We start from the raw sequence: 27,836 nt of genomic DNA on the forward strand, positions 1-27,836 counted from the left end.
GAATTAAATTCAAGGCAAGCCACTTTTGGAGAATACGTGCCATAAGAGCATCTGCTTGTGAGAGCAATGAAGGAGATGTCTGCAAACGTTAAGCAGCCCCTTCCAAAAACAGGTGGTCATAACAATAGGCAATAGTACATTAAGCACCACAGATCGAGTATATATCTAGATGAATCCAAGAACATGCCCAAACTCATCCTTTAAAAACACAATATAGTCTCATGATAGTCACTCATAAGGTTGAAAACCATAAACTCCACGCATAGCAGGGACTAGCTACTATGACATTCACACTGACGTCATCAGCGCCCAACAGTGGGTGTAGACCATGGTATAAACATGTGCTCTCACACCCACACATACTTGAGCATCCATTTATACAAAGTCTTCATGCTGAGTTTCTGTGGGCACTCCGGAGGTGAAGGGCAGACTCAGCATGAAGAAAGCTAGCACTAAAGGAGATGGCTAATCAAAAAGTAGTCCAAAATCTCTTCATTGAAGCTGCAACTTCTTGTGAAGACTAAACGATTTCATTTTAGTCTCTCCCAGACGAGCACGTAAATCTAGCTGATAGGGCAACGCACCACAAATCGAGTAATTAATATTGACTATGGCAGGGGCAACAAAGAGGAAATTATCACCAAGACTTAACACAACTTTTCACATGGAGTGTTTCATATGGAGTGCAGCCATGTCAACCCTGATCAATAGAACCACGTGCATGTGATTTGTGAAGGGCCTTGGCTCATTCCCATACTAAACATCCGCACAAGAAAAAAATCATTTCACCAAGTTTTGAACCATTTCTAAAGCAGAGTATATAGTATAATATTATCCCTACTTTTATCATAGATGCCCAATCACATGCAGTTCGACAGTACTATGCATGCATTTGTATAGAGACCACGATGCTCAATTTAATCACTCCTCCAGATGCAAAGGCAGACTCACCCATGATGTGAAGGCTAGCACAAGAGCTGAGCTATTCAGATGCAGTCCATAAAATTGCATATGAACAACTGGAGGCGCTATTTCCACCCCCATCACATGGTTGCTCAAAAATCCCATATGAAGACCTAAAGAAGGAACACACAACGAAGAATAAAAAGAATCCTTTACCAAATCACTTGCTACATCTTGGGTAAAAATTCAAAACTTACCAGAATGTCAAGGTTACAAGCAAACTCTGGAGAGACAACAGTCCGATCACCAAAAATTCGTAGTCTTCTAAAAGATCTCACAACGATTAACCCAAAGAAGGCACTAAAGGGATTTGGAATTGAGTCAATCCTTTCTTTTTAAAGTGTTTGCATATGAAAATGAGCAGATTAAATGAATGCTGCAGTAATCAGGACATTAACCTTGCCTCTCCTAGTTTCTGAACTTCTGCAGTTTGGGTAACATTTACTGCATGGGACTCACTGCCCCAGGCCACAGATCTAGCCTCCTGACCATCCAGTCCGGAGGAAGGTGCAAAGCACATAGCCTGAGGTGGTGGGCGCTCACCAATGTCTTGTGGTGGGAACTTGAATTCTGGCCCAAAGTTAAATCTCACAGTGCAATTGGGTTCATTGGGAATAGTGTACATAGAGGCAGCTGGAAAGTATCTGCCTGCATTTATGTCCTTGAAAGCTGTACCTTGACAGACCCCATTTCGGAAGAAAGCTATCTCACTCCCTGCATGATCATGCCAGAGCTAGTTACTCTCTCTCTCTCTCTCTCTCTCTCTCTCCATGAAACAGATATAATCTTTGATACTCTGTAATAAACATGATCCAAAAAACTGTTGGAAGGTTGGGCAGACTAACATGTCTCACATATATAGCAGGTAGAACTTTTCCACATGAAGATAAGCGATCACATGACTTCAAATTTAAAAGTGATCCCATCACCCACCCACCCCAAATTACATACCTTTTACTTCAACTATTCATAAGGCATAATATTTCCACTACTATAAATTATATAGCTACTAATAATTGAATTGGAGTGCATGCACATGCAGGTGCACACGCGCGCCGACACACAAGAACATGAACAGGCACACACGCACACGCACACAGGTTGTAGCATAATTATGTGCTTGTTAACCGTCTCCTTATTGTTCTAAGCACTGGAGCAACCTGAAAACACAGTGCGTGCGCACACACACACACACACACACACACATATATATATATATATAGAGAGAGAGAGAGAATGTGTGTGTGTGCGCGCGCGAGCGTGCGTACAAACATATCCATATACATGCACATACATATATATAAATATAAATATGTACATACATATTGATATATACCTTTGTAAGACTAGAATAAGTCCAATCATACAAATTTAGATTTTTTGTTGTTCTAAAGATCAAAAATCTACACAGAAAATAAAAGAGAAAATGAAAGAGAAGAAAAAAAGAGGTAAACAAAAACTTTTATAAAAAACAAAAGGAAGACATACTAAGCAAGCAAAGCAACACTTATGTCGTCATCAGTGCCCAAGCATAAGCAGCTATACTGGGTTTCTAAAGACCCGCGGAGTCTCTTGGGCACACAAATATAAAATTTCCATGTGTGTCCACACTACACACGCATGCATGTGTGTAACAGATAAGGGGTGTGTGTGTGTGTGTGTGTGTGTGTGTGTGTGTGTTGGGTGGGTTTGGAGTTTGCACGCATGCGACGATGTATGTTCATCTTAGCTCTAGCTGAATTCAATAAGCAATTAACCCTTTTTTGTCCTTGTGCAGCCCCTCACAAGTCCTGTTCTAAGTCTAGGCCTTGACTTACTCCCTCTTCCTCTCTTCCCCAATTCTAAAAGGTACTTTCCTGCTCATTACTGCATTGTGCCCTTGAAAGGGTTAGTCTAGGGCTGTCTAATTAGGCTATTCTAGTAGGGAGTTAGTCAAAGTTAGAGGCAATTCTGTTGCCCCCCCCCCCCCCGAAAATTCTGAGATGTATAGAGATGGAGGAGATCTAACGGTATGATACAGTTAATTGCATCTCGTGGGATCAACTCGGGCGGTGCATCCAATTTGTACTGAACAGGGGAAAGCCAGTCCATCTGAATACCCTGATCGGCAAACCATATATGTGGACACGCATGCATACCATGTTTTGCTGACCCCACACTTCTGACCATCTGGAGGGCTCAAGGGTTTAAGGCCCAAACTCTGTGGAGGAATGTCACCGTTTGGAAGAGGACATCAATCTGAAGCACTATCATGGCGAACTCTGCCTGTAATACCTAATGAGGGACTGTCAAATCATCCTAGACCCCATGATCACCTATATCCACTCAAATCTCCTCCAATCTGTGGCTGAGAGATCACTCCCCTAGAAGGTGCTGCATACATAGTAGTCGGCCTCACTAGGGTGTCGAAAAGCCAATCCTTCATTCGCGGATCCTGAAAGTGCGCTTAAAAGCACTACCTCTCTAGTTGGCGGGCCTAAGCTCCATGTTCTTGTGTGAGTCACCATGGCTACATGAACCTCGTGTGAGTCGTGCCCTGGCTGCATGAGCCATCCTAAAAACTGGTCTTCTGAAGATTGCCCCCAAGTATGTGTAGGACTGCACCATCTCCACTAGCTCACCTCGGTAAGTGAAGTTATGTTGGTGTAGCATAGTGCGTGAGGTGTTGACAATCATAACCTTGGTCTTCCTAAGGTTAACTGTCAAGTCTATCTCTACAAAACACCTCTAGGGCCTCCAGATGTCTCTGTAATCCCTTTGCTGAAGATGATATGAGGACTATGTCATCTACATATAGCAATATCTATATCATCAAGTCAGCCAAGAGTGATCCCTCACCTCCTAGGCGGTTAATAAAGGATGTGATCTCATCAATGTAGAGCCCGAATAGAGTCGGTGAAAGGGGGCATCCCTGCTTTATTCCGATGGTGCTCTCAACCCAATCTGATAGGCCTCTTGCTCTCCCTCTAACAAACTCGTATAGACTCATCACCCCCAAAACATAACCTCTGGAATCTACATCTCTTGTAGCCTCCTGATCATATGAGATCATGGGGCAGCGTCGGAGGCATTCACGGAGTTTACAAAGCAAGCGTAGACTTTCTGTCTGTCGCCTCTTGGGTTTGTATCCTTATGGGAGTGCACTACCCTGGACGTCCAAAACCACTAGCCTAGATCCCACTGCAACTCGAACAAGGGTCTGCCTTCCCATTACCAGAGGCTCTAGCTTGAGTAATCGTGCTTATATCAAAATGGTGTGGGGTGGGTGGTTCAAAATTGCTTGCCCCAGTCGGCCAATTCTCAGATCCTCTGCCACTCAACTGAGTCTTAAGACCTCGTCACCTCTTGGGTCTCGATCCTTGTGCTCAATTTAATCGGAGTAACCCGCTTGAACTGATGCTAAAGGAAATCGTGTAGGGCTTGTCATGGTCCTATTGCATTGAAGACTTTGAGAGGAACTCCTGTCCTAGATAATTTTTCAAACCAATGCAGAGGGTCTGTGGCATTTGGGGACCTACCATGCCCCTCCTGCCATACTTTTGGGATGTCTTCTAAATCTCTTGAATCGTGCCTTTGCTCTTGGCTCCTCTGAGGTGGATTAGCCTTTAACCTGTCCTCGGATCTCCCTGACCACTATTCCACTGTGCCCTCCTGATGTGTGCGTAGCAAGAGCTTCCAAGCTCATATCTTGTGTAGAAAGGGGTAGGGGACAGATTATAGAAAGGGGGATTGAGGAGAGGAAGGGAGAGAGAGGAAGGGAGAGAAGGAAAGAGAAGGGGTAGGGGTGGGGTGGGAGAGAGAGAGAGAGAGAGAGAGAGAGAGAGGGGTGGGTGGGAGAGAGAGGTGGGAGAGAGGTGGAGGGGGGGCCACCCATGGGTAAGTCCAACCACTATAGCTTCAATCAGCTTGTTGTCCTACTGCAGGAGGATAAAAGTTGTCAAAACAGGGCTTTGCTTCTATTAATGCAGATCAGGCCTTTGCCACTGATCATCGGGACAAAGGCACAAAGGGGGGAGAATATTACAGGAAGCCCAACCTTCATCTGTTACCTCATCATCTTCTTCTCCTGCTTATGGGAAGAAGAAGCAGCGTTGTAATTATTGCAGGAAGCCTGGCCATGACATCTCTGAAAGCTGCAACTGCATTGCTTCGGAGAAGAAAAATCAGCAACAAGGTCTTGCATTGCAAATGCTCCTGCTGCCCATGATCATCCTCATGAGGCAGCAAACTTGGCTCAAGAAGAGTGGGCATTTGTTGTGACCTGCCACTACAATCCGGAGATGCATGCTTCAGCTTTATCTATTTCAGATTCAAAGTCAGCCTGGTATTTTGACAGCGGTGCTTCTTAGCACATTACCTCCTGCAAATCTTCATTTCAGTCCTTGAGTGATGCTCCACATGGGGGCATTGTCACCTGTGCAAACAATGCAGCTTATCCTGTGAAAGGGATTAATCGGTAAGGTGCTGGTCACATCAGTGTCAGGTGATACAGTGGCACTTGTGGAAGTTATGTATGTTACAGGTTTCAAGAAGAATCTGTTTTCTATTTCAGCCATCTCCACAAATGGCTTCAGAGTTCTTTTTGAGTTTTTTGACTATCATCATTGTGCCTTGTATGATAACCGATATGATAATTGGCATCGGGCTGTATCGCCTTGATACCTTTGAAAAACAGGCTGTTATAGCAGCTAATGCCATTGCTGAATCTGTAATTTCTGATGCTCACTTATGGCATGAGAGATTATGGGGAAAATGCATTGGTTCCCATTTCCAAATAACGGGATGCTTTGGTGCATCCAAGAAGTTGCATCTTGTACATAGTGATGTATGTGAGCTGATGCGAACAACATCATGTGGAGGATACTACTACTTTGTTACTTTTGGGGATGACTTCACCAAGTTCACTTGGATTTATCCCATGAAATTGAAGTTAGATGTTTTCTCTAGCTTCAAGAATTTTCTTGCCTTAGCAAAATGCGTGGGGAAACACTATCATTTTCTTGCCTTAGCAGAGGATGGGAGTGGGGAAACACTCTTGACCCTCCACACTGACAGGAGGGTACTTATCTTCGGAATTTTTTGATGTTTAGCAGCCTGGGGTCTCATACATTAGTGCACAACACCATACACTCTGCAACAAAATGGACTTGTAGAGCGGAAAAATCTAACAAAAATGGAAATGGGCTGGTGGATGCTTAAGGGGAAGTCTTTGCCCAATAAATTCTGGTTAGACGCTGTCATGTGTGCCAACTATGTGATCAATCGAGCACCCACTCAGGCATTGAAGACCATGATCCTTTATGAAGCATGGACAGGATGCAAGCCTATAATTTCACACATGCGAGTGTTTGGATCTATTGCATATGCACATGTACTCTCTCAACTGAGGCATAAGCTTGATGATAAGGCCATCAAATGCATTTTCATTGGCTACAACTCACATAGTAAAGGATACTGGTTGTTTCAGCCTAGCACAGGCAAGGTGATTGTTAGTAGAGACATGGTTTTTGCTGAGCATGCCCCTTTACCTTGGCTGGATTGTTAAAAAAGGCCATCAGTTGAAGCCTCTGATGTATTTGATGCCATACTGCACGTCACAGCTTCAGATGACACTTTGTGGGGTCCGGCTCCAAATGGTTCTAGCAGTTCACAGCCGCCTCCTATTGCCCATGTTCAGCCTGATTTGCTGCCACATGATGATCATGCTATTTGACAGGCAGTTTCAGATGAACGTGGTGTCATTAGACAACAAAAACGAGTTCCAAGGTGGCTCTTGGATACTCTACAGGACAGCAAGCAAGCTGAGCCCTTGGCTGCCCGCACTTGAGGTGGATGCTTATTTGCTTCATGTTGCTTTGATTGCTACAGCCTACAATGAGGAACCTTTATGTTATAATGTACCTCGCCTCCTCCATGATAGCCCTCATAGTGAAGATGTGGTCTAGGCTGGAGTGTTGCCTCTGAAATCCTGGCTGCCCAACCAATGTAACTGGAAGACATTCTCCGTAAATTGAGAAACAATCATGGAAGCAGAATACTGAGTTTTGGTAGGAATGAAACGTGCAGCCTTTGTGAGCCTATCAACCACAACAAAAATGATGTTCCAGCCTCTAGGAGTCACAGGTAGACTTACGCAACTCCTGCCAAAAATGCCCCATGAATTGGGCATCACGGTCACTCACAATCTCCTGTCGCAACCCATGTAACTTGAAGACATTCTCCATACATTGGGAAGCAATCATGGAAGCTGAATAGGAATGACATGCAGCCTCTAGGAGTCACAGGTAGACCCGTAATAAAGTCCATGGAGATACGTGTCCATTTAAATACCCTTAGGAATAGATAGAGGTTAGAGCAGACCAGCTGGGCTGAGATTTAATTCTCTGTTTTGCTGGCAATGCTTAGAGCACTGCACACATCTTTCCAAAGTTCCTTCCTAAAAACTATGTTTCACTCTCTCATAGGTTTTGAATAACCCTGTGTGACCAGCCATTGGGGATGAATGCAGCTAGTGAAGCACCAGCAGCTTGTACACTGATTTAGCTTGTAATGTGGATGATCAAGGCAGTTGGGATCCTGCAGGTCATGAAATAGAGTTGCAGCTGCTGGGTCTGAACGGTATTCCTCCTGAACTCCATGGATTCAATCCTTGTAAACTTCTGTAATAGAGAATAGAGTGCATGCCCACATCCTAGAGAGTGAATCAGGCACCACATTCTCCTTCCCTATCTTGTATTCAATGTAACTTTTGCACAATGGATAGATAGGTTGGACTGAGGTAAGACATATCTGAGAGTTCTATGATCAGTTCTTACCTTAAGATGACTCCCATATATACAGTGAGGCCATTTCTTGATAGCATGCAATATGGCTAGCATTTCCTTGTCATAAATGTGGTAGGTCAGCTCTTTGTCATCCACCTTGTGGCTCTCATAGGCTATTAATCCATGGCTTTGCTTGAGCACTGCCCAAATTTCTCTACCCATCCTTCAGTTCCTGGAAACTTTCCTTTGCAGTAGCTGTCCAAAAAAAGGGCTCCTTCTTGAGCTGGTTAGTAAGAGGTGTTGCTATTTGGGCGCTGCTATTTTTGTAAATTGTTTAATGAACCTTCTATAGAAGGATGCTAATCCAAGAAATCCCCTTAACACGAGTGCTTGGAAGGTTGCCGGATCATTATTGAGCCTAAATGCTGTCACTTTAACTGATATAAACCACATTCAGTTCTGAAGGCAGTTTTCTGCTTGTCCTCCTCCTCCATCCTTATTCGGCCGTAGCCTGACCTTAGATCAATCTTTGTAAATACTTGGCTCCTCTCAGCTCACCGAGTAAATTTCCACTCTAGGGATAGGAAACATGTCCTTCACTGTCCTTTTGTTCATGTCCTTCACTGTCATTTTGTTCAAGTCCCTATAATCGATGCACATCCTGTATGAGCCATCCTTCTTCTTAACCAAGAGAACAGGGGAAGGAAAAGGAGACTGACTGTGTGTGATGAAATCCCTGTCCAAAAGCTCCTGGACTTGCTTGGCTACCTCCTCCCTTTTAGCCCTTGAAAGCCTATAAGATGGTTTATATACCGGTTTTGACCCTGGCTCAAGGTTGATTGCATGATCCACATCTCTCTTGGGAGATAAGTGATGAGGAAGATCAGCACAAACATCTGAAAACTGCTGCAGCAACTTCTGCAATAGTCCATATGCATGTAAACCTAGGAGGTTTAAAGCCCACAAGTGTCACCTGCAGAAACTTCATACACATCTCCATAGAGAACTCTCCTAGGGTCTTGAGCCATCCACAGCCCAATACAATATCAATAGGTCCCATATCTAGAGCAGGTAGATCACCAATAAAGAAATAGTCTTCAAAGGGCTTGGCAACATTGTTTGCTGATTGAGTGCTCACCATGAGCCACGTCAACTTTAAGGTATCCTATTAGGCTTAGACTGGCAGTCACCATCTACCATGGTATCACAAGAAGTGGACCCACCAGGGTCATATGGGAAGGAGGGATCCTCTTTGGAACCATGGTTAACCACATCATCATCTTGGTCATCATTCACAATCATGAAATTCAGATTCTGCTTCTGGATTCTGAAAGGGTAAATCTTCAATCTCAAGTATCATGCTAAGTTTTGCTCCTGATTTAGCCTTGCATTTGCTCCTATGGTCCAGGGACCATTTCTCTCCACAGAAGTTTCCTCTATGAGAGCTTGAGAGAGATGCTTAACTAGTCTTTCCTTCTTGTCCCCCATTTCCTCCTTGCTTGGTGGCTTAGGCAGGGCCTTAGCATCATCAGCCTTGTAGGCTTTAGGATGCCCCATGCTACTGCCATACACAGTGGGGAATCTAGGGATAGAGCAAACTGAAGATGATACCACTGATTTCTGATCCAAGGAAGTACTAACCTTACTTACGGACTTGTTGCCAAAATGCCGGCTCATAATGTTCAGCAAGCTGCATGGCCTCCTTCAAATAGCGGGGCCTCTGAGCAGAAACATCAGAGGCTAGGCTAGGGTGAAGACCATGAATGAACTGGAGCATTTCACCCTTTTCATCAATCCCTTGAGTAAATAGGGATAGTTTCCAAAATTGTTAAATGTAATCTTTCACCATTCCCTGCTGGGACAGATCATACCACTGACAAATATATTGGTCTCTAGCCAGTGGTAAAACAAAAGTCCTGAACATCTCTGCCTTAAATTCATCCCATGTGTCAATAATTGTGCCTTCTCTTTGTAGATGCCTCCACCATGAGTGGGCAAAATCCTCAAGGTGTAGGAGAGCAAATCTGATCCCCTTTTGGGTAGAGTAGAAAATAATCATCCATCTTACTGAGCCACTCCTCCAAGTCACTGGCGGGTGCATGATTCTCCTTTGAATTTGGACAGGCTAATCGTATCCTTAACGTCTTTCCTGAGATGCAAGGTCCCTTTAGGGTCAGTTGACTTCATAATCTAGATGTATTGTTAAAAAGTCAACACTGCCTTAAGGTTCCATGAATTTCTGATATAAGCCATCAGCAACTGGACTGTTACATCTAGGAATATCAGCATTGGGAGGATCCTTAGCCTCGTGAGCTGCCAAACCATTTGAGTGATAGGCCTTCCTAGCAGAGGACATGAAGCCCACTGGATCAGCTTCCACAGGATCATCATCAGAATCAAGGTCTGCTACAGCCTCCATGGGCCTCTTTCCCTCCTAGATTTGGCTCCTCTTAAGTTGATCGAACCCCCTATTCACAGGAGAGACAGATTCTGCAATCTCTGGTCCATCCTCTGATTATTCGACTTAATTTCATTAGTCAAGTCCTTAAATACTTAGAGCATTGGCCCCAGAAAGTTCTGACTTAATTGCTCCTGACAAACTTGGGCCTGATCTTGATGATTAGTCTCTGCAAGAACTGGATCAAGCTCTTCCCTATGAAGAGAAGCCTCAACCTGTTCATCAACTGATGTTCCCAATCCCTGAATAGCCATGCCCCGAGTCTTTATGGAGTCCTCAATTTCCTCAACATCCAACCTGGGGTCTAGGTCACTTAATGCCTGCCTTCTTATCTGATTTGCAGCTTCCTTGTAGGCATTATAGAAACACACTGTTTGAGCAGTGAATTCTCTGCCAAATCAATGTGTAGAGACACTGCCTGAACACTATAGATTCAATGTTTGCAAACGTTCAGTCTGGTCATCAATTAGCACTGCCAGTAATCAGCAGATTCGCTGTCCATGTGGCAATTTGATGACTGGTGGACAGTCCACAGATTGCCCAAATTGACCAATTTAGGGGTCATTTCTTAAACCAAATGTTCAGATTAGGTATCAATCGAATAGAATAGGGCAGATTAGCAGGAAAAACTCAAAAGCCCCAAATTTTAGTGAAACTATAACTGCTGATGTTCAGAAATGCTTCTGTTGGAACCAATTTCGCAGTGATTGAAGGGGCAAATGAACTCAAATCCCATCTAAACTTGGAAAAGGGCTTGTAGCAGCTGGGACGAGAATGTATATGCAGGAAAATCCAGAATTAAAGCTGTAATTTGCCAGATAGATGCAGATTGGCACTTCTGCATGCATCAAACAAACTGATGTAATTCTGCCCCCAAACTTATATTTTCATTTCAGTAGCTTAGGGCTTGTGATCAGGAGGTCATTGCGCTCACATTGATGTAGAAAAGTTGCACTTCTGAGAAATCAAAATTTTCGCCCTCTAGCAGCCTGACACGTGGCAGAACAGAATCTAGGGCACTTCTAGCAATGAAATTTTGCACAGGAGTAGCCCTTGGGCTCAATATAGGATACTCCAATTTCAAACTGGAATGGCATCATTTTTCCAAAGGGCTCTGATACCAATGCAACAGGACTAGCTTCCCAGCCCTAGACTAACCCTTTCAAGCCCTAGGATAGAAATGATCACTTTGCATATGCCTACTAGGCTAAATACAATCCATTTAGAAGCAGGTAATTCACTTACTGAAGTAGGCAGAAAGTACAATGCAGTAATGAGCAGGGCAGTACCTTTTCGAATTGGGGAAGAGAGGAAGAGGGAGTAAGTCAAGGGCTGGACTTACAGAAGGCCTCGTGAGGGGCTGCACAAGGTCAGAAAACGGTTAGGTCCTTATTGAATTCAGCTAGAGCTAAGAGCTCATGCTGTGAGAATCCAATTTGGCAGAGTAACAGTGTATTTATCATAAGCTGAGTACAAATGGGGAGGCCATGCCTCTTATACAAACTAGGGGACGCTGATTTACCACTTTAGTTATGGGATGGGATTGTAGCGGCATCAATTTAAAAGACTAAGGTACAAAGTACAAAGCTAGTTAAAAACCTACCAAAGTACCACTTTTGTTTTTTTGTTTTTTTTTGGAAAGGGGTGCCGGGGGGGGGCGTGCGCGGGAGTTCCCTATCAAGATCCAGTTCTATCGCAGCCGCTTCTTCAGGTTATCAGAGGATGGACTCATCATTCGACCGCAATACCTAGAGGATAGAGGAGTCTCACATGCACTGAGGATAGCCATTGGGCGTATGTGGGTCTCGTCCCACCAGTTGAGGATTGAGGCAGGGAGAGCAATAGGCACACCCAGAGAGCAGCGGATCTGTACGTTATGCATGCTGGGGGAGGTCGAGACGAAGGAGTACCTCTTCTATGCTTGCCCAGCCTACTATGAGATCCAGAGACGTTATCACTATCTCTTTTAGGAGAGGCACAGCTTTGGTCCCCTCTCACGACTTATTCCCGAATCCCTTCCACGAGCAAGTCTGTGTTGGGCTCTATCTGATTGAGATTCGATAGCATAGAGAGACACTACTGAGACAACTCAGATAGCTGCACGAGGAGATGTTTTTATCAAAGGTATATTTATATACTAATATAAAATCTTGGTGAAACTTATCGAGCTAGTTTTTTTAGTTTCAGTATATTGATAGAATATAGTACACGTTTGTATAGTTTCTTTTGAATTTTCACATAAAATATATGAATTCTAGCAAAAATTTAAAAAATTCACATAAAAGTTTCAAATCTTGGCGAATTTTATAAACATTTATTTTTGTTAGGGCATACAAACTTTCAACACCAATATAAAAGTTTCACTTCTTAATGAAACTAGCATGAAAAAATCATCCCTGCATCTCATGGTGCACCTAATGCTAACATGAATAAAATCGTATAGATGGTGCACACAGGCTACACATACCATCATCTAGTCCTACATGGTTGGATATATGGCTGTGGGCTCTATGAGTGTGTAGCATTGTGTGCACCGACCCAGGCGTTTGGCACAATTATGCGAGCTCACTCTATGGCATCCCAATGCACACACCACTTGACATGTCCTCCACACCCAGATCCACCACATGTCACTTGTTCACTACACAAAATATACAAGGCGCACTCCGCAGGCTCCATGACTGGAGAGCTCAGGATCACGAGGGACTACAGATGGAGCATTTTGCACATGGGCAAGAGGTCTTGGCTCCGATTCTAGCAAAGATGCTCAACCACGTTGTATGCCATGGCTTCTCATCTACTTGAAGCACTACCACGATTCTGCCTTCTTCCCTCCTTCCATTGACCAGTGCAATAAAGGAGACAAGGGGAAGAGTGGAGGAGGGAGAGATAGGAAGAGGGAGAAGGAGGGAAGTGTGGAAAGGGGAAAGAGGGAGAGTAAGAGAGAAATTGGGGGAGAAAGGAGAAGGAAAGAGAGAGAGTGTGTGTGTGTAGGCAGCACGTAGGAGGAAGGATATGGGAGTAGATAGGTTTAGATGTCACATCAAAAGTGTACAATAAGGGGTGGATGGGGACTTATATAGTCCCTCCACATTTCCCACCTAAGAGGCCTCATAAGGTCCTCTAAATTGCCCCTTTTTCCCCTTCATTATAACCATCCCTTCCCATAGAATTTTGCCCTCAAAATTTCACAGCATGGCTGTTCAAAAAGTGCAGCAAACAGCAACTACTAATCAGCCTGGTAGGAGATAGGGGTGGCCTGGACAAGGGTCTCTGCCTGACATGAATTTTCATCCTCAGGGAGTCCCTGCCACTTGATAAGATACTCTATGTAGACCTTGTTTTAAAGTACATGGTCTTTGAAACCCATGATATGCTCTAGAACATAGAGGATGTGGCCCTCCTCATCTCAAGAACATGGGCATGCTGTCCTACATGTGGTTTCAGCAAAGACACATGTAAAACATCATGGATCCTAGAGGTACTGGGTAGCTCCAACTGATATGCTACCTCTCCAACCTTACAGATGATCTTGTAAGGACCGTAATACCTATGAGCAAGCTTTCTGTTGGTATTACCTTTCTGTTAGTCCCCACCACTTGATAAGAGTATTGTAGACCTTGTTTTGGAGTACATGGTCTTTGAAACCCACGATACGCTCCAGAACATAGAGGATGTGGCCCTCCTCATCTCAGGAAGAACATGGGCATGCTGTCCTACATGTGGTTTCAGCAAAGACACTAGAAAACATCACCGATCCTAGAGGTACTGGGTAGCTCCAACTGATATGCTACCTCTCCAACCTTGCGGATAATCTTGTAAGGACCGTAATACCTATGAGCAAGCTTTCTGTTGGTATTATCTTTCAGCGAGGCATAACGGTTCTTATGGAGATGCAAATGCACATAATCTCCCTCTTTGAAAGACAAATATCTCCTGCGTATCCTTCTGTTGCGCTCCTGCGAGCTTCCCTCCTCCCCCCACTGCTAGCTCTACCTCCCCTCCCTAGCCCCCCCCCTCGCCGCGACCACCCCCGCCCCCTGCCTCTCCGCCCTCGCCCCCCGCCCGCCCTCCCCCTCACCCGCCGCCTCTCCTTCGTTCCGCCTCTCCATCTCGCCCTCCACCTCGCCTCTCCTCGCCGCCCCCCTCGCTTCACCTCACCCCCCCTTCCCTCGTTTCACCTCACCCCCCCCTCGCTTCACCTCACCCCCCCCTCTCGCCGCTCCGCCTCTCCCGCCCGACCCCCTCGCTCACCCGCCTCCCATCCCACTCCCCCCGCCCCCCGCGCCTCCGCCCGCCCCCATTCCGCCCCCCCCGCCTCCATTCCGCCCCATTCCGCCCCCCGCCTCCATTCCGCCCCCATTCCGCCCCCCCGCCTCCATTCCGCCCCCCCCGCCTCCATTCCGCCCCCCCCGCCTCCATTCCGCCCCATTCCGCCTCCGCCCGCCCTCATTCCGCCCCATTCCGCCCCCCCCGCCTCCATTCCGCTCCCCCTCGCCTCCATTCCGCTCCACCCGCCCTTTCCGCCCCCCCCCGCCTCCACTTCTCCACCCCGCCTCCACCCTCCGCCTCCGCAACCGTCCTTTCCACACCCAGGCGCCACCCTCCCGCTTCGCCTCCCTTTTGGGGTGGCAGCCTGTTCCTTTTTGGAAGCTTGCAGTTAGTCTTGGCGGTATGGCGGCCCCCTGCCCGGATCCAAAGGCCCAGTCGGACCCTCCCTCTCCAGATGCCTACCGCGTTATCCTGACAGAGCAACAATCATCTCGAGTTCGGGAGGTTGCCATTGACTTTGCCCGTACCTCTGTTTACGGTAGAGTCATTGGACACTCTCCCTCCAGATCAGCCATCAGGGACTGGCTCGAGTCCACTCTCCTGCTAGAGGATGGCCATATTGAGGAGGTGGCCCTTATGGGAAGGGGCATCTTCTGGCTCAAACTCTCCAATGAGAAAGCTGCGAGCAACCTGATTGCCGGTTCCCCCACATCGGTGGATGGAAAGATTATCATGATAGTCCCGTGGTACCGTGGATTCAGCGCAGCAGATTTTGATGTTCGGTTCCGTATACCTCGCCACCCAGTGACACTAGTTTTTCCAGGTCTTGCTGCTGAGCTGCGGCCGATTGTCAGGGACTTGGGCTCCCATTTTGGCTGGGTTATGCACGACACTTTCGCCGACGCGGTGACCACAGCAGGAGCCCCCCGAGTCCGTGTGGCTGTGGCAGATCCTGCGACTCTCCCTGCAGTGATCGAGATTGTGACAGGTGTCGGCAGCATCACCCAGAGCATGATAGTCACCGGACAGCCAGCAGGTCAGTGCCTGAGGTGCCACGGCTTTGGGCACTTGGCGGCTGCTTGTCCACGCTTCGCCAGCTCATCTCGACCCCCCCGGCCCTCGCCCCCTCCGCCCCCGCCCCCCCCCGGACAGCCACGTCAGGAGGAGCCGAGGCAGTCGGAGCCCGGTCCAGAGTTAGTGGGTGGTTGGACCGAGGTTAGAAGGAAAAGAGGAAAGAACAAGAAGATCTCGGATAAAGGCAAGGAGGCAGAGGTTACCCTTCCTGCAGCAGCACCCCAGAGACCTGACAGGCAGCCGCCCCCGGGACCTGGGAGAGCTTCTTCTTCGACGGCAGCCCGCCCTTCACAGCCTCAGATCCCCCTCTCTCCCGCTCCCCCGCCCCTTTCCACTCAGTCCCAGCCCCTTCCCCAGTTTCCCCTCCCTTCGCCCGACCCGCAGCCTCAGCCCCCGTCTCTTCCTCAGTCTCCTCCTCCTCCCTCTCAGCCCCAGTTCCAGAGGCATCCCCATCCCCCCCCTCCCTCCGTTCCCCTCGACTCCCCTACAGTGTTAGCTGCACCTTCGGCTTCCCAGCCGAGGGCAGCCCCCGATCCGCCTCCTCCACCTTCTCCGCCAGTCGCCTCCGTGGAGTCCGAGTCGCCTACCCCTCCGCCTCCTCCCCCTCCCCCCCCGCTGGCAGGACACCCGGAGTCTACACCACCACTGGAGCAGGCTCCCATGGCCGCTAGCCCTTCAGTGGCAGACTCTCATGGGTCTCAGCTTCAGGAGAGAGAGCTTCCTCGAGACTTTTACAGATCTGGCCCCTGGGACTACTTGGACGTGGCCGACCTTGGGACCTTCCCGGCTTATCTCGACATCAGTATCTTCCTGCTCCGCAAAGGGGCGGATGGGAAGATTGTCGCCTTGGCCCCTAGGGATGGCCCTAGTTTCGCCTTCACGTTCCTCAGCGATGGCACCGAGGCCTGGACAGAGGACTCGGTTTGGGAGGCGCTCAGAGAGCAGACACACGCCCAGGTCTGTTCCTGGATAGGCCCGTCCGGTGGGCAGCTTCTCGAGACTCAGTGGTCCGAGGGCGATGTGCGCCTACGGTGGCGTTGCGCCGCCAAACGCTTCCGACTGATTGTGATCCTCAGACCTCCCCTGTCATGGCCCCTCCCCCAGGATGTCAGAGCTTGGTCCCATCAGAAACTCCGAACCTTCTATGGGATGACCACTTCAGAGATCTCGAGCTGGCTCGAGAAAGCATTTATTCATGGCACCAAAGGCCTCTCGCCTTTGCTGAAGGTGTTGAAGAATGGGCAGGACGACCCCGTCTCCCCCTCCAAACCTTCTCATAAGCGGCAGCGCCTCCATTCCGACATGTCTGATTCTTCATCGACTTCGACCGCGAGCAGACAGTTGTTCGCAGCCCCCCATCCCTCTCCATGAGCCTACACCTCGTATCCTGGAATGTGAACGGGTTTCACTCTTCTGGCACCCGTGGTCCCAGGAAGCTCATTTTGCGACAGGAACTTCAGCCTGCAGTGATTGGTCGTTTGGATGTACTTCTGCTCCAGGAGCACAAGCTCTCTGCGGCTCATTCCCGTAGCTGCGGGAAGGTTCTCCCTGGACGTTCCTACACTTACTGGGAGCCCTCGATCGGCGCACAGGGGAGGAATGGGGGTGTCTGTACCTCCGTGTGCGAGCAGTTAGCCCAGGGAGTTTTCGGTCATGGCACGTTGATCCCAGGCCGAGCCCTTTGGGTAGGCCTGGATTTGGAGGGATCCAAAATTGGAATCCTCAACATTTATGCTCCTACAGACCTCCGATGCAGAGCCACCTTCTGGAGGACACTTACAGGGATTCTTCCAGACATGGATTCCTGGATTGTTGGAGGTGACTTCAACAATCTGGAGACCTTGGAGGACCAGCAGGGCAGAGGTCCGGAGTTCACAGGTATGGCTCAGGCAGAGCAGTCAGCTTGGGACTCTTTCATCTTCGCGACAGGAGGTAGGGACAGTTGGAGAGACCCGTACTTCCGGCGGTGGCACGGGAGCCTGGACTTCTCTTGGGGCTTCCGCAGGGAAGGAGGCAGACTCCTGGAGAGGCTTGATAGATTTTATGTCAGTGATTGGGCCATCAGTAGAGGCGGTCAGGCGGGTATAGTTCCAGGGACGACACTTTCCGACCATGCGCCGGTGCTCCTTTCATTAGATTCGGCAGCCCAGACCCTTCCCCCCCGGTCTTGCAGGATTCCCGACTCCATTTTCTCGAGGGAGGACGTGCGCAGCAGTATTTGCAGTCTTTGGGACAGAGACTGGGGGGAGTGCGTGGATTTGGTGGACTCAGTTGCTCAGGCTCTGCAGGAGTCCAGCCAGATCTGCCAGCTAGCAGCCCTACAGGTTCGACAGGATTGGTGGAGTAGAGAGAGAGCTCTTCGGAGGGACCTCACCTCCATTCAGCGACTCCAGCAGGCTTCCCCGGGCTCGGAGGAGCTTCGGATCCAGGCCCTTCGAGCCAGAGCCCTCCTGGAGGAGGCACTCTAGCGCCACTCAAAGTTTTCCTATCACGCCTCTCTCTCCTTCTGGGCCCGGAAGGGTGACCGGATGTGCAGGGAGTTCTTCAGGACGCATGGCCAGAGAGCTGCAGGTGATCAGCTTCGGAGTCTCAGGACAGCGGATGGTCACATCGTTACGGATCCGGGGGAGGTCCTGGGGTTGGCCACTGACTTCTACAGGACCCTCTTCCAGCAGGAGCCGCTTGCCCCTCGTGCTAGTCGTGCCCGTGAGGAGGTGTGGAGGCACATTCCACCCCTGGTCCAGCCTAGCATGCAGGCGACGTTGGCGCCGTTTACCTCGGATGAGATGCTGGAGGCCTTGATGGCTATCGACGGACAGAAATGCCCAGGAGAGGATGGGCTATCCCGAGCATTCTTCACCTCCTTCTGGGACCAGATCCATCAGCCCCTCCTTGCAGCTCTGCAGGGGATTTTCAGTAGCGGTCAGATGCCAGAGAGCCTCTCTTCAGGACTGATTTGCCTTATCCCGAAGGGAGGAGATAGACAGGAGATTCGCCAGTGGCGTCCGATCACTCTCCTTACCACCGCCTACAAAATCCTCGCCAAGATGATCAGTACCAGAGTTCGGCCTCTACTCCCAGACCTCATTCATGACACGCAGACAGGCTTTGTCCAGGATCGCAGTATCCTGGATAATGTCTTCACCTTTTCAGAGGCGGCGGAGTGGGCTCAGCACAGTGGATCACATCTTGCCATTCTACTTCTCGACTTCGAGAAGGCCTACGATCGCGTGGACTGGTCCTTTTTGGAGGGGACTCTGGAGCGGCTAGGTTTCCCGGCAGGTTGGATTCAGGGTATCTCATCTTTGTACAGGACAGCGTCTAGCAGGGTCATCATTGGAGGCAGGATGGGTGAGCGCTTTAGCTTGGAGAGATCAGTGCGTTAGGGCTGCCCCCTTGCTCCTTACCTGTTTCTTTTCTTCGCCGAGGCCATGACTTACTACCTTCGGGCGAGGTCTACCGGGATCAGGGGTGTTCGCCTTCCATTCCGGGAGGACACGGAGCTTTTGGACTCGGAGTACGCAGATGATACAGCCCTTTATGTCCAGGACGATGAGAGGATGCTAGAGAGGGTGCGGATGGCCCTGGAGGTCTTCTGCTCGGCCGCTGGTGCGAAAATCAACTGGAACAAATCAGTTGGTTTTCTCACAGACCCTGGGGCGTGTTCTCAGTGGGGGCGATTTCTGGGTTTCAGATGGATTCCACGGGGACAGACAGCTAGATACCTTGGCTTCCAGGTTGGCCTAGACATCACGCCAGCTCAGCAGTTTCTCCCGGTGCTAGACTCCATCCGACGGAAGCTGGCTTTCTGGAGCACTGCTAAGCTGTCTCTTGTAGGTCGTGCCCTGGTAGTTAACCAGGTCCTCCTAGCCACGGCTTGGTATGTGGCTTCCTGCTGGTGCTTCTCGAGATCCAACGTGGCACAGCTCAGGAGGTTGGTTCGGAACTTCCTTTGGTCTGGGGAGGATGGTCTTAGAGATACCAGAGCCAGGGTTGCTTGGCAGACAGTCATTCTTCCGCAGGCTGAGGGTGGCTGGGGGTTATCGATCCAGAGCTTCAGAGTCAGGCCTTGTTAGGCAAGCTTATCATCCGCGGTTTGACTCCGGGGGGGCAGACGTGGAAGATGTTACTTCAGCAGGGAGTCGGCTCTTGTGTCCCGCGCCGAGGTGGAGAGTGGCTACCGTCCCTCAGGTGGATCTTCACTTCCGCCCCGCTCACTCAGCCCCGCTCCCCACTCGTTCGTAGCCTCCTCATGGTTTGGAGGCGGCTCCGTCTCAGTCTCATTCAATCCCCTCCCAGCTGTCAGGAGGAGATCGATCGCCAGCCGCTCGTCTGGAATGGTCAGGTCAGAGATGCCGAGGGCCTTCAGTTGGGGGAGAGATCACATATCAGGTGGGACGGCTGGATGAGGGGGCCAGCCCGGTCCCTTCGAGTTTGGAGGGATACGTACAGACATCTGGAGATGGCTGATCTCGCAGACGCAGCTGGAGGTGCACGCAGAGTCCAGGCGAGATGCACGGAGATCGACGGTGCGATCCCAGCTGCTTGGTTGGTTCCACCTGAGCCTCAGGTCCTCATGCCTGGTGACACCCGCTGGCTGGGACAGTTCACCCCCCGTGGCATCCCACTGGTGGTCGCAGGACGTATGGATGACTCCGCTATCTCCTTCTTCGCGGTTTCAGGGCATGGACGACTCAGGAGAGAGGATGCGCTCATCGACCCCCTACTCCCGTGGCAGAGGGTTAGGGTCGTAGGCCTTTTGGGGAAGGTCTGGCGTACCGACCCTAGTATCGAGCAGGACCAGCTGCAGCTTTGGCGTCTTTGGCTCTGGGAGGGGCGGGCCTTGTCAGAGCTTGATTGGGACCCAGGAGAGTGGTGGTGGCCAGAGATTGTGACAGGACAGGGGCCGACTTCCTTCTTCGCCTACAGCACGACTCTGGGTAGGCGAGTTCTCGGGAGGATGCAGAGCCGCCCCCCCACCCAGCGACCCAGCTGGTACGCACAGGGTATTTCCAGGTTCTTTTTGCAGGCATTCTGGAAGGCCTTGTGGGAGAGCTGGCGGCCGCGGAAGATCTCATACTTCCTGTGGCTTCTTGCCCACAAAGGTCTTCCAGTGGGGAGCTGGTTGAGGCAGATAGGCCAGGACGGATGCTGTCAGATTTGCCATGCGGATGAGGAGTCACCAAAACACTGCCTGTGGAGCTGCACTCGCGCCCAGGAAGTGTGGAGGTGGACTTTCGGGCTTCTTACTCACGCAGCACCAGAGCTAGGATTGATCACTTGGGGCGCGTTCTGTTGGTGCAGCACCGCACCTGGTCTTCATCACTTATTCGAGGCATGCCAGCAGGACCCCACTTTCCTTATCACATAGGGGACGTGGGGGCCGCTCGAGGGTATCCTACAGCACATAGCAGAGGCTGATACAGGAGTTCGGGAGAGGCAGCCAGTCTGGGAGATTATCAGCAGCATTACAGGATGGCACATCTGGACCTCGCGCTGCGCGCAGATCCTCGGTGGCACCTCCTTATCGACTGCCCAGATCATGGCGGAGATTTGGAGTGAGATTATTCATACCCTCAGAGGCCAGTGGGACCAGATTCAGGGAGACTCCCGGGCTGGTCAGGAGAAGCGGAGACGCTTCCTCCGGGCTTGGGACACACAGGGCCTCTTCTTCGAGCAGACTACGCAGGGCCTTCGGTGGCACTACTCACCACCCCGATGGCTGTTCATTCACACTCAGCATATCCCTCCGTGAGAGTATGATTTATTATGCTACCTTTTAGGGCTGCGTCCGGTTTGTGAACGCAGCCCGTCAGCTATAAGCTGACCTCTTGTATCTTGTTCTTGAAGTAATATAATTAGCACTGTTTTTTCAAAAAAAAAAAAATATCTCCTGCGTTCATCCGCATATTTCTTCTGCTTGGCTTGGGCATCCTGCATATTCTTTTTTGCTAGCTGCAGAAGGAGGCATCCATCCTCCCCAAGTCATTCCGTGCTTGCTGATTTTTCACAGCCATGTCAGCAATTGAAGAAGGCATCCCGACCTTGCATCCCTACATTGCCTCAAACAGGCTCATGCCAATGAAGAGATGCTTGGTACTGTTGTAGCAAAATTCCGCAAGTGCCAACCATTTATCCCAAGACTTCTGAGTATCATGACAAAAGTGCCTCAAATATTTCTCCACCCATTTGTTCACCCTTTCCGACTGTCCATCAATCTTAGGATGGTAAGCAATGCTAGGTGTGAGTAACGTACCCACTGCTGTAGATATCTTGTTCATCAACGACAAGCACCTGGAAGGTGGCCGACGCATTAGTCAATCCAAAAGGCATCACCTTGAATTCATACAAGCCCCGTTCTGTGAGGAAGGCCGTCTTGTGCTCATCTCCTTCTTTCACCCTGATTTGATGGTAACCAGACCTTGAGCACCCTTGAGTTCATCCAACAGGGCATCTATCCTAGGGATTGCAAACATGTTCTTGATAGTAGTCTTGTTTAGATCCTTGTAATCAATGCACATCCGGTACGTTCCATCTTTCTGAGGAGGCAAAAGGAGAAGTGCTATGAGAGATGAAGTCCTTTAGCAATTCCCGCACCTGTACGGCCACTTCCTCCCACTCAACCTTAGAAAGACCTACGGAGCTTTGATTATGGGCTTACTGCCAGGGTCCAGAACAATATCCCTCTTGGGAGGCAATTGGGATGGCATATCAGCAAATACATCAGCGAACTCCGAGAGCAACTGCTGCATATTACAATCCTCAACACAGGCAATGCTACCCCCTGATATACTGACACATTCAATGCATAGAGGGCATGCTCCTTCTTGAGCTCTCTGGCCAATTGCCTTGCTGAAATGACCTGCAATTTAGGAGTGGCAATGCCATGCAAAGCTACAATTCTACACCTGTAGACAAAGCTGAGTGATACGGCAGTTTACCCAAAGATTTTAACCAATCGCAGCCCAGGACAGCATCTATTGGGCCCATGTCCAGTGCCAAGAGATCCCCAGCAAATTCATAATCCTCAGAGAGCTTGATCCTTGCATCTTGGCAACAAAATTTACTGATCAAATGCTGTCGATTTGCACCTCTACTCTCAGCCCATGATCAATCTCAGTAGCAAACAGTCCCACCTTCTATAAGGTCTTAGAATTGATGAAACTATGAGTGCTACCGTTGTCCACAAGCATCATGCCATTAATTTGCCCTTTCAATCCGATAGTTTCAGCACTTTTGGCACCCATCAAGGCATGAGAAGAGATAGCATAAATTGTTTGTTGCGCATCCCAATAGATCTCCTCCTCGTCTACAGGAGCATTTCCATTTGCATCCTCTCACTCATGAAAAGGCATAGCAACCTGATGCTCCACATGAAACTGTAGGCCAACAGCTTCGCATGCCACAGGTGGGCTGAGTGTCATTTGATTGTATACCATGCATATTATGTTCAATAGCACCACCGGGATCAAAGGGAAAATCAACCCCCTTCCTGGGCCGTGGCTCCAGTATCTGGAGCTTCTTCCATGTCATGTGCACCCTCTGACTCATCATGAGTGGCATCCTAAGTCTTAGAAGCATCCATTAAATCCTCATCATCCAATATCGAGAGAGAGATTGGGAGAGAAGGGAGAAGGAAAGAGAGAGATTGGGAGAGAGAGTGCAAGCAGCACGTAGGAGGAAGGAGGTGGGAGTAGATAGGATTAGATGTCACATCAAAAGTGTACAATAAGGGGTGGATGGGGACTTATATATTCCCTCCACATTTCCCACCTAAGAGGCCTCTAAAGGTCCTCTAAATTGCCCCTTTTTCCCCTTCATTACAACCAGCCCGTCACGCCTTATGTGATTCCCATGCCTTCCACAAGCAACCTTGCCAAATGCATCCCAAGCATGGGAAATGCCACGTGGCATCCCCCCCTTCCTTTGCCCCCATTGCCCCCTCCAGTGGGGCAATTTTTAGGACCCCAACTTGATTTCTAAGGGTACTTTGCCCCCTCTTTGGACCCATCCCCAAATTCACCCCCAAGGCACAAATCCCTAGGGAAAAAATTTGCACACCCACATCCCATGGCCCTGCCCACTCATTTTGTTCAGAGTCCTGCCCACATGCAAGTTCAAAAATTCGCGCCCTCGTGACTTCCCTCACAAAAAAAGCTTTGCATGTTTACAACACCACACCACACCTTTCAAGATGCTGACCTCTTTGTGCTCACAAGTATAAAGAGTCGCAAGAGTGCAAGCTTGGCTCTAATACCATGTAAAAATAAGGAGAGTGAAAGGGGACAAAGTGGACCACACAAGGAGAGACCTACAAATGTACATCTATTGAAGATAGGAATTTTCATATATACCTTCTACAAGACAATATACCTTTGTAAGACTAGAATATATCCATAAAGTCCAAAAATCTACACAGAAAATAAAAGAGAAAATGAAAGAGAAGAAAAAAGAGGTAACATATAAAAACAAAAGGAAGACATACTTAGCAAGCAAAGCAACACTTATATCCACTCTTACAAATTACAATTTTTATAGAACAATCGAAATAAGAAAAAAAAGAAGGGAGTTTGTAAGGTTATATAAAGATAGGGTTAGATTAGATCCCCACACTCTAGTATACTAACTCAAACCCACACCACCTATCTACACCATGAGACTGTAAAACACTAACTATTCTAACAGAACCAGTTCAGAGATAGTGACCAATCCAGCTCACTTAGCAACTCTTGCTATTCCCCACTATTAGTGTTGAGTCTAGACATAAGACTTGAAGCACTCAATCTTGTTGGACATTTGCTTGGATGCACCATCCTCTACAATCCACTCCTCTCCACATACCTCTCTAGAACTTGAGGGTAGTTAGATATTTCCATAAGCTGCAAAATATGCCAATATGGAATCATCCTCATGAGGCTTGGGAGAAGCACAAGATAATACAAACCAAGTTTGCATGAATGGAGGACAAAAGCATGTAAGTACATGGAAACCAGATATTAAATTCAGCAATTGACCCATCATGTAAGGCCACCCTCTGTATTAAACAAGAGGTCTGAATACAGACATACTTGCCTGAACAGCTACAGAAATAGATATCCTGAGCAGTGGCTTCCATCCAAATGGGAACACAACATTTGATATGTGAAACAGCCCACTCACACATAACAGGACAAGAGTCTATACCATGGGAGGAGCAGCTCTGTCTACTCTGCAGTCACAATCATTGCAGACTAATCAACACGCCATTCTCGAAATGCAGCCTCTTCCAATAGATGAAATAGTATATACCTTTGTACGACTAGAATATATGCAATCGTACAAATTTAGAAATTTTGTTGCATATTCTGCCACAATACCATTAGACAAAATAGTGTTGCAGATTCTGCCACAACACCATTGTCCACTTCTTCCAAAGGCAAGGCCATAGAAATGCCAAGGGCACATTGCCCAAACCACAAAATGCACATTGGAAAACAACGGACACACATGCACCACCAGCAATAACCAATAGGACTGCTGTCACATCACAAAACACACTTTTGCTCTATTGTAATACTCTTTTTCGGATCCTATATGTTGTTTCTACCCTCACTGCACCAGCTATCAAGGGGGGGACAACGCAGCAAAGACCCGCCAGCATGTTGACATAAACATGAGGACCAGATATATCCCTTCTCTACTTCCTACTTGGGAAGATGAACAACGGGCATGACAGTGGTAATTGCCAAGCAAAGAGCTATTTCTTGGCACCGCAGAGGAGGAGCACAGGACATGCGCAGGCCCCCCATGATGACCACCAGCAGCGTCCTATCACTGATTTCATCCCTTGACGACGTCAACCCTCCCCAGATCCATTGTCCATCGATATTATTCTGATATCCTCCATCACCCAGGGGACCTGGTCCCCAAGACAGCAGACAGAGGACCCGACACATAGGTGGACAGATGACCTATTTTCTCCTCAGTAGTGATCTTCCATGGCCTCTTGTAGACGGATTTGCTACACCTCAAAGAAATAAACATCTGCGGAAGAGAAAAGACAGCAGAAAATCTAAAGAGAGTGAAGAATTGTTAATTATGCCCAAGGACGAAATAGGCAATCGGCACATCAGAGAGAGACACAACTTTCACACCTTAACAGCCAGGGACTTTAAATACTAGCAGCCACCTGAACAAATTGGGTCATACCTAAAGATAATACAGAGTATCAGAAAAAAAATCTTGAAAACCTGGTCAGATCAGATGGACATAAACCTTTGTTGTCATAATTTTTATGCAATTTAGAGCAGCTATCATAGGACTGCAGTTGTAACTCACATACCTGTTACTATCTTTGGCAGTTCCTCTTTCATTTCAGCAATGTATGGCCGTCCCCTGTAAGAAACTAGTGGTGGTGGTTTTGGAGCAAGTTCTGCACCATGAGGCAGGTTTATGTAGAACCCAATTACATCGCCCTCCACATACAATTCACCATAAGGCTCTCGAACAGCCATGTGCACCTTACTACCATCCATATCCCTGTAAGCATAACTGTTACTGTCAAACCCCACAGGAGCCTGGACATCACCCTTTTGAGTAGACCATCCAAGCCTTGTGTGCCCTGTTGGTCCAAGCTTTTCCACTAGTATTTCGAAATACCAGCTTCCATCAGTCACACCCCGAGTTGCCCTGACCATCCTATAACCTTTGGTGCTACCTGCACTAAGTCTATCTGAACTCAATTCGATCCTCTCAGCTTTGTTAATTTTGGAAAGAAGAATTGGATCGTCTGGTCCATCTTCAATCTTATCTTGATTCCTATACACAGGAGTGAGCATAACACAATCCTCCTTGGCAGGGTTCTGCTGCACTCCATTCTTACTGTTTTTCTTGCTTCCTTTTCGTGAAGATGTTTTAGCCCATACATTCACAGGCTTTTTCTTGGCTTTCTTGACCACAGTGTCAACCTGCCCAGATCCATTCGAGGCACCACCAACTGAAGACTTCCTCTTCTGACTGGCTTTTACCGATATTCCTGTTTTCTCAATTTCAGCTCTGCCCATCTTCTCTTCTTCAGAGGTTCCAGTATTTGCCTCATCAGACGCTCCTGTCTTTTCTTCCTCAGACACACCTGGTTTATCTGCCCCGAGATTTCCGGGTGGATCGTCCTCATCGCCAGATATTTGAGCAGCATTCGAACGACCAAGGCCCTCTTCCAAATCGGCTACATTATCATCGTTCTCGTTCAGTCCCAATGCTTCGTCTCTCCCTTTAGTACGCACATTCCATTCTTGCTCTTCGTCAGGACTTACTGGTTCCAGATTACTCTCCTCAAATTCATAACCTTCCTCTACGTCTGCTTGCACATCTCCTCTCTCCATAGTCAATATGTTTGCCGTCTCTTCGGCACCACCCTGCCAGTCTTGTTCGGCTGATTGGGCTTGTATTTCCCTTCTTTCTTCTTCTCCTTTGGGCATAGGAACCACATTGTACTCTTGATCTTCCCTTGTTTCTACGTGGTCAGGTTCCGCTTCTAAATCCCTTTCCGTGTCGTCGAATTCAATGTCACGCCGTTGATTCGTATCACTGTTTGTCAAAGCTGTCGCGTGCCCTTGGGGGCCACGATCATCCTGCTCCTGAAAGCCATCGTCTGCAGCGGGGACGTCCTCTCCACCTTGACCAACGCCCCAGCTGTCATCCTCAATACCGGGGTTCCAGAATAAGTCGCCTCCGCCAGCAGAAACGCGCATAACTTCATGACTCTCGCCAGCATTCGGCCTAAAATCTGCTGGCCCATCACCCACGAGAGAGACCTCGAGGCTGGCGTTAGCGTCTCCCTCGAAGCCAGCTTGAAGGTCCTCGGAAGACCTTGGGGGGCCGGATGGTAGAAACGGAAACTGGTCCATTGAGGAAGCAACACCAATCAGGGAGCAAGAGCCATGGGGAAACAAAACCCCAGCGCTTCAAAAAGCGGATGCAATGCGAGGTGCGCGGCGGCGCAATATCGCAACAGGTGCTGCAAAATCGCTTCTGGCCGAAGATGTGTCGCAAAGAGGCTGTGCAAATGCGAAGGAAGAAGGGCAAAAACTGAGAAGAAATCAGGTCGAAATTCTGCTGTTGGAAGGAGGTCGAAATTCTGCGCGGCGAAGCTGGAAATGATGCTGAGAGAGCTCGAAAAAGGTGCGATAATCAGGGATGGAGGATCTGAAAGCCGGAAATTTGCAGAGCGAGATGGAAATTGAGGCTCCGGAATCAAGAATTTAGAATGCGGGAGCTTCAAATTGTGAGAAGCTCCCAGATTATCGTCCTCCTTCCTCAACGAAACG

The 27,836-nt window shown here is 48.6% G+C and overlaps 1 protein-coding gene across 1 annotated transcript; it reads right to left on the minus strand.

The window, feature by feature from the left end:
* Positions 1 to 1,130: 1,130 nt before the first annotated feature.
* Positions 1,131 to 27,836, minus strand: TRO (histone H3K4 methyltransferase TRAUCO). The gene is made up of 2 exons (XM_087398787.1): positions 25,853 to 27,836; positions 1,131 to 1,677 (listed from the first exon to the last, which is right to left on the minus strand). Exons 1-2 carry the CDS (start codon positions 27,414 to 27,416, stop codon positions 1,349 to 1,351), a joined length of 1,893 nt encoding a protein of 630 aa, XP_087254913.1. The 5' UTR covers positions 27,417 to 27,836; the 3' UTR covers positions 1,131 to 1,348.

This window comes from Dipteris shenzhenensis, chromosome 27, assembly GCF_047967505.1.
Source record: "Dipteris shenzhenensis isolate YYH24624 ecotype China chromosome 27, Dip_SZ_1.0, whole genome shotgun sequence".
Taxonomy (NCBI): Eukaryota; Viridiplantae; Streptophyta; class Polypodiopsida; order Gleicheniales; family Dipteridaceae; genus Dipteris; species Dipteris shenzhenensis.

Coding starts and splice junctions, on each gene's coding strand:
- TRO (XM_087398787.1), bottom strand. CDS start 27,416: ATGGACCAGTTTCCGTTTCTACCATCCGGCCCCCCAAGGTCTTCCGAG. Junction 1,678..25,852: donor ACTGCCAAAGATAGTAACAG/GTATGTGAGTTA, acceptor ATGATCATGCAG/GGAGTGAGATAGCTTTCTTC.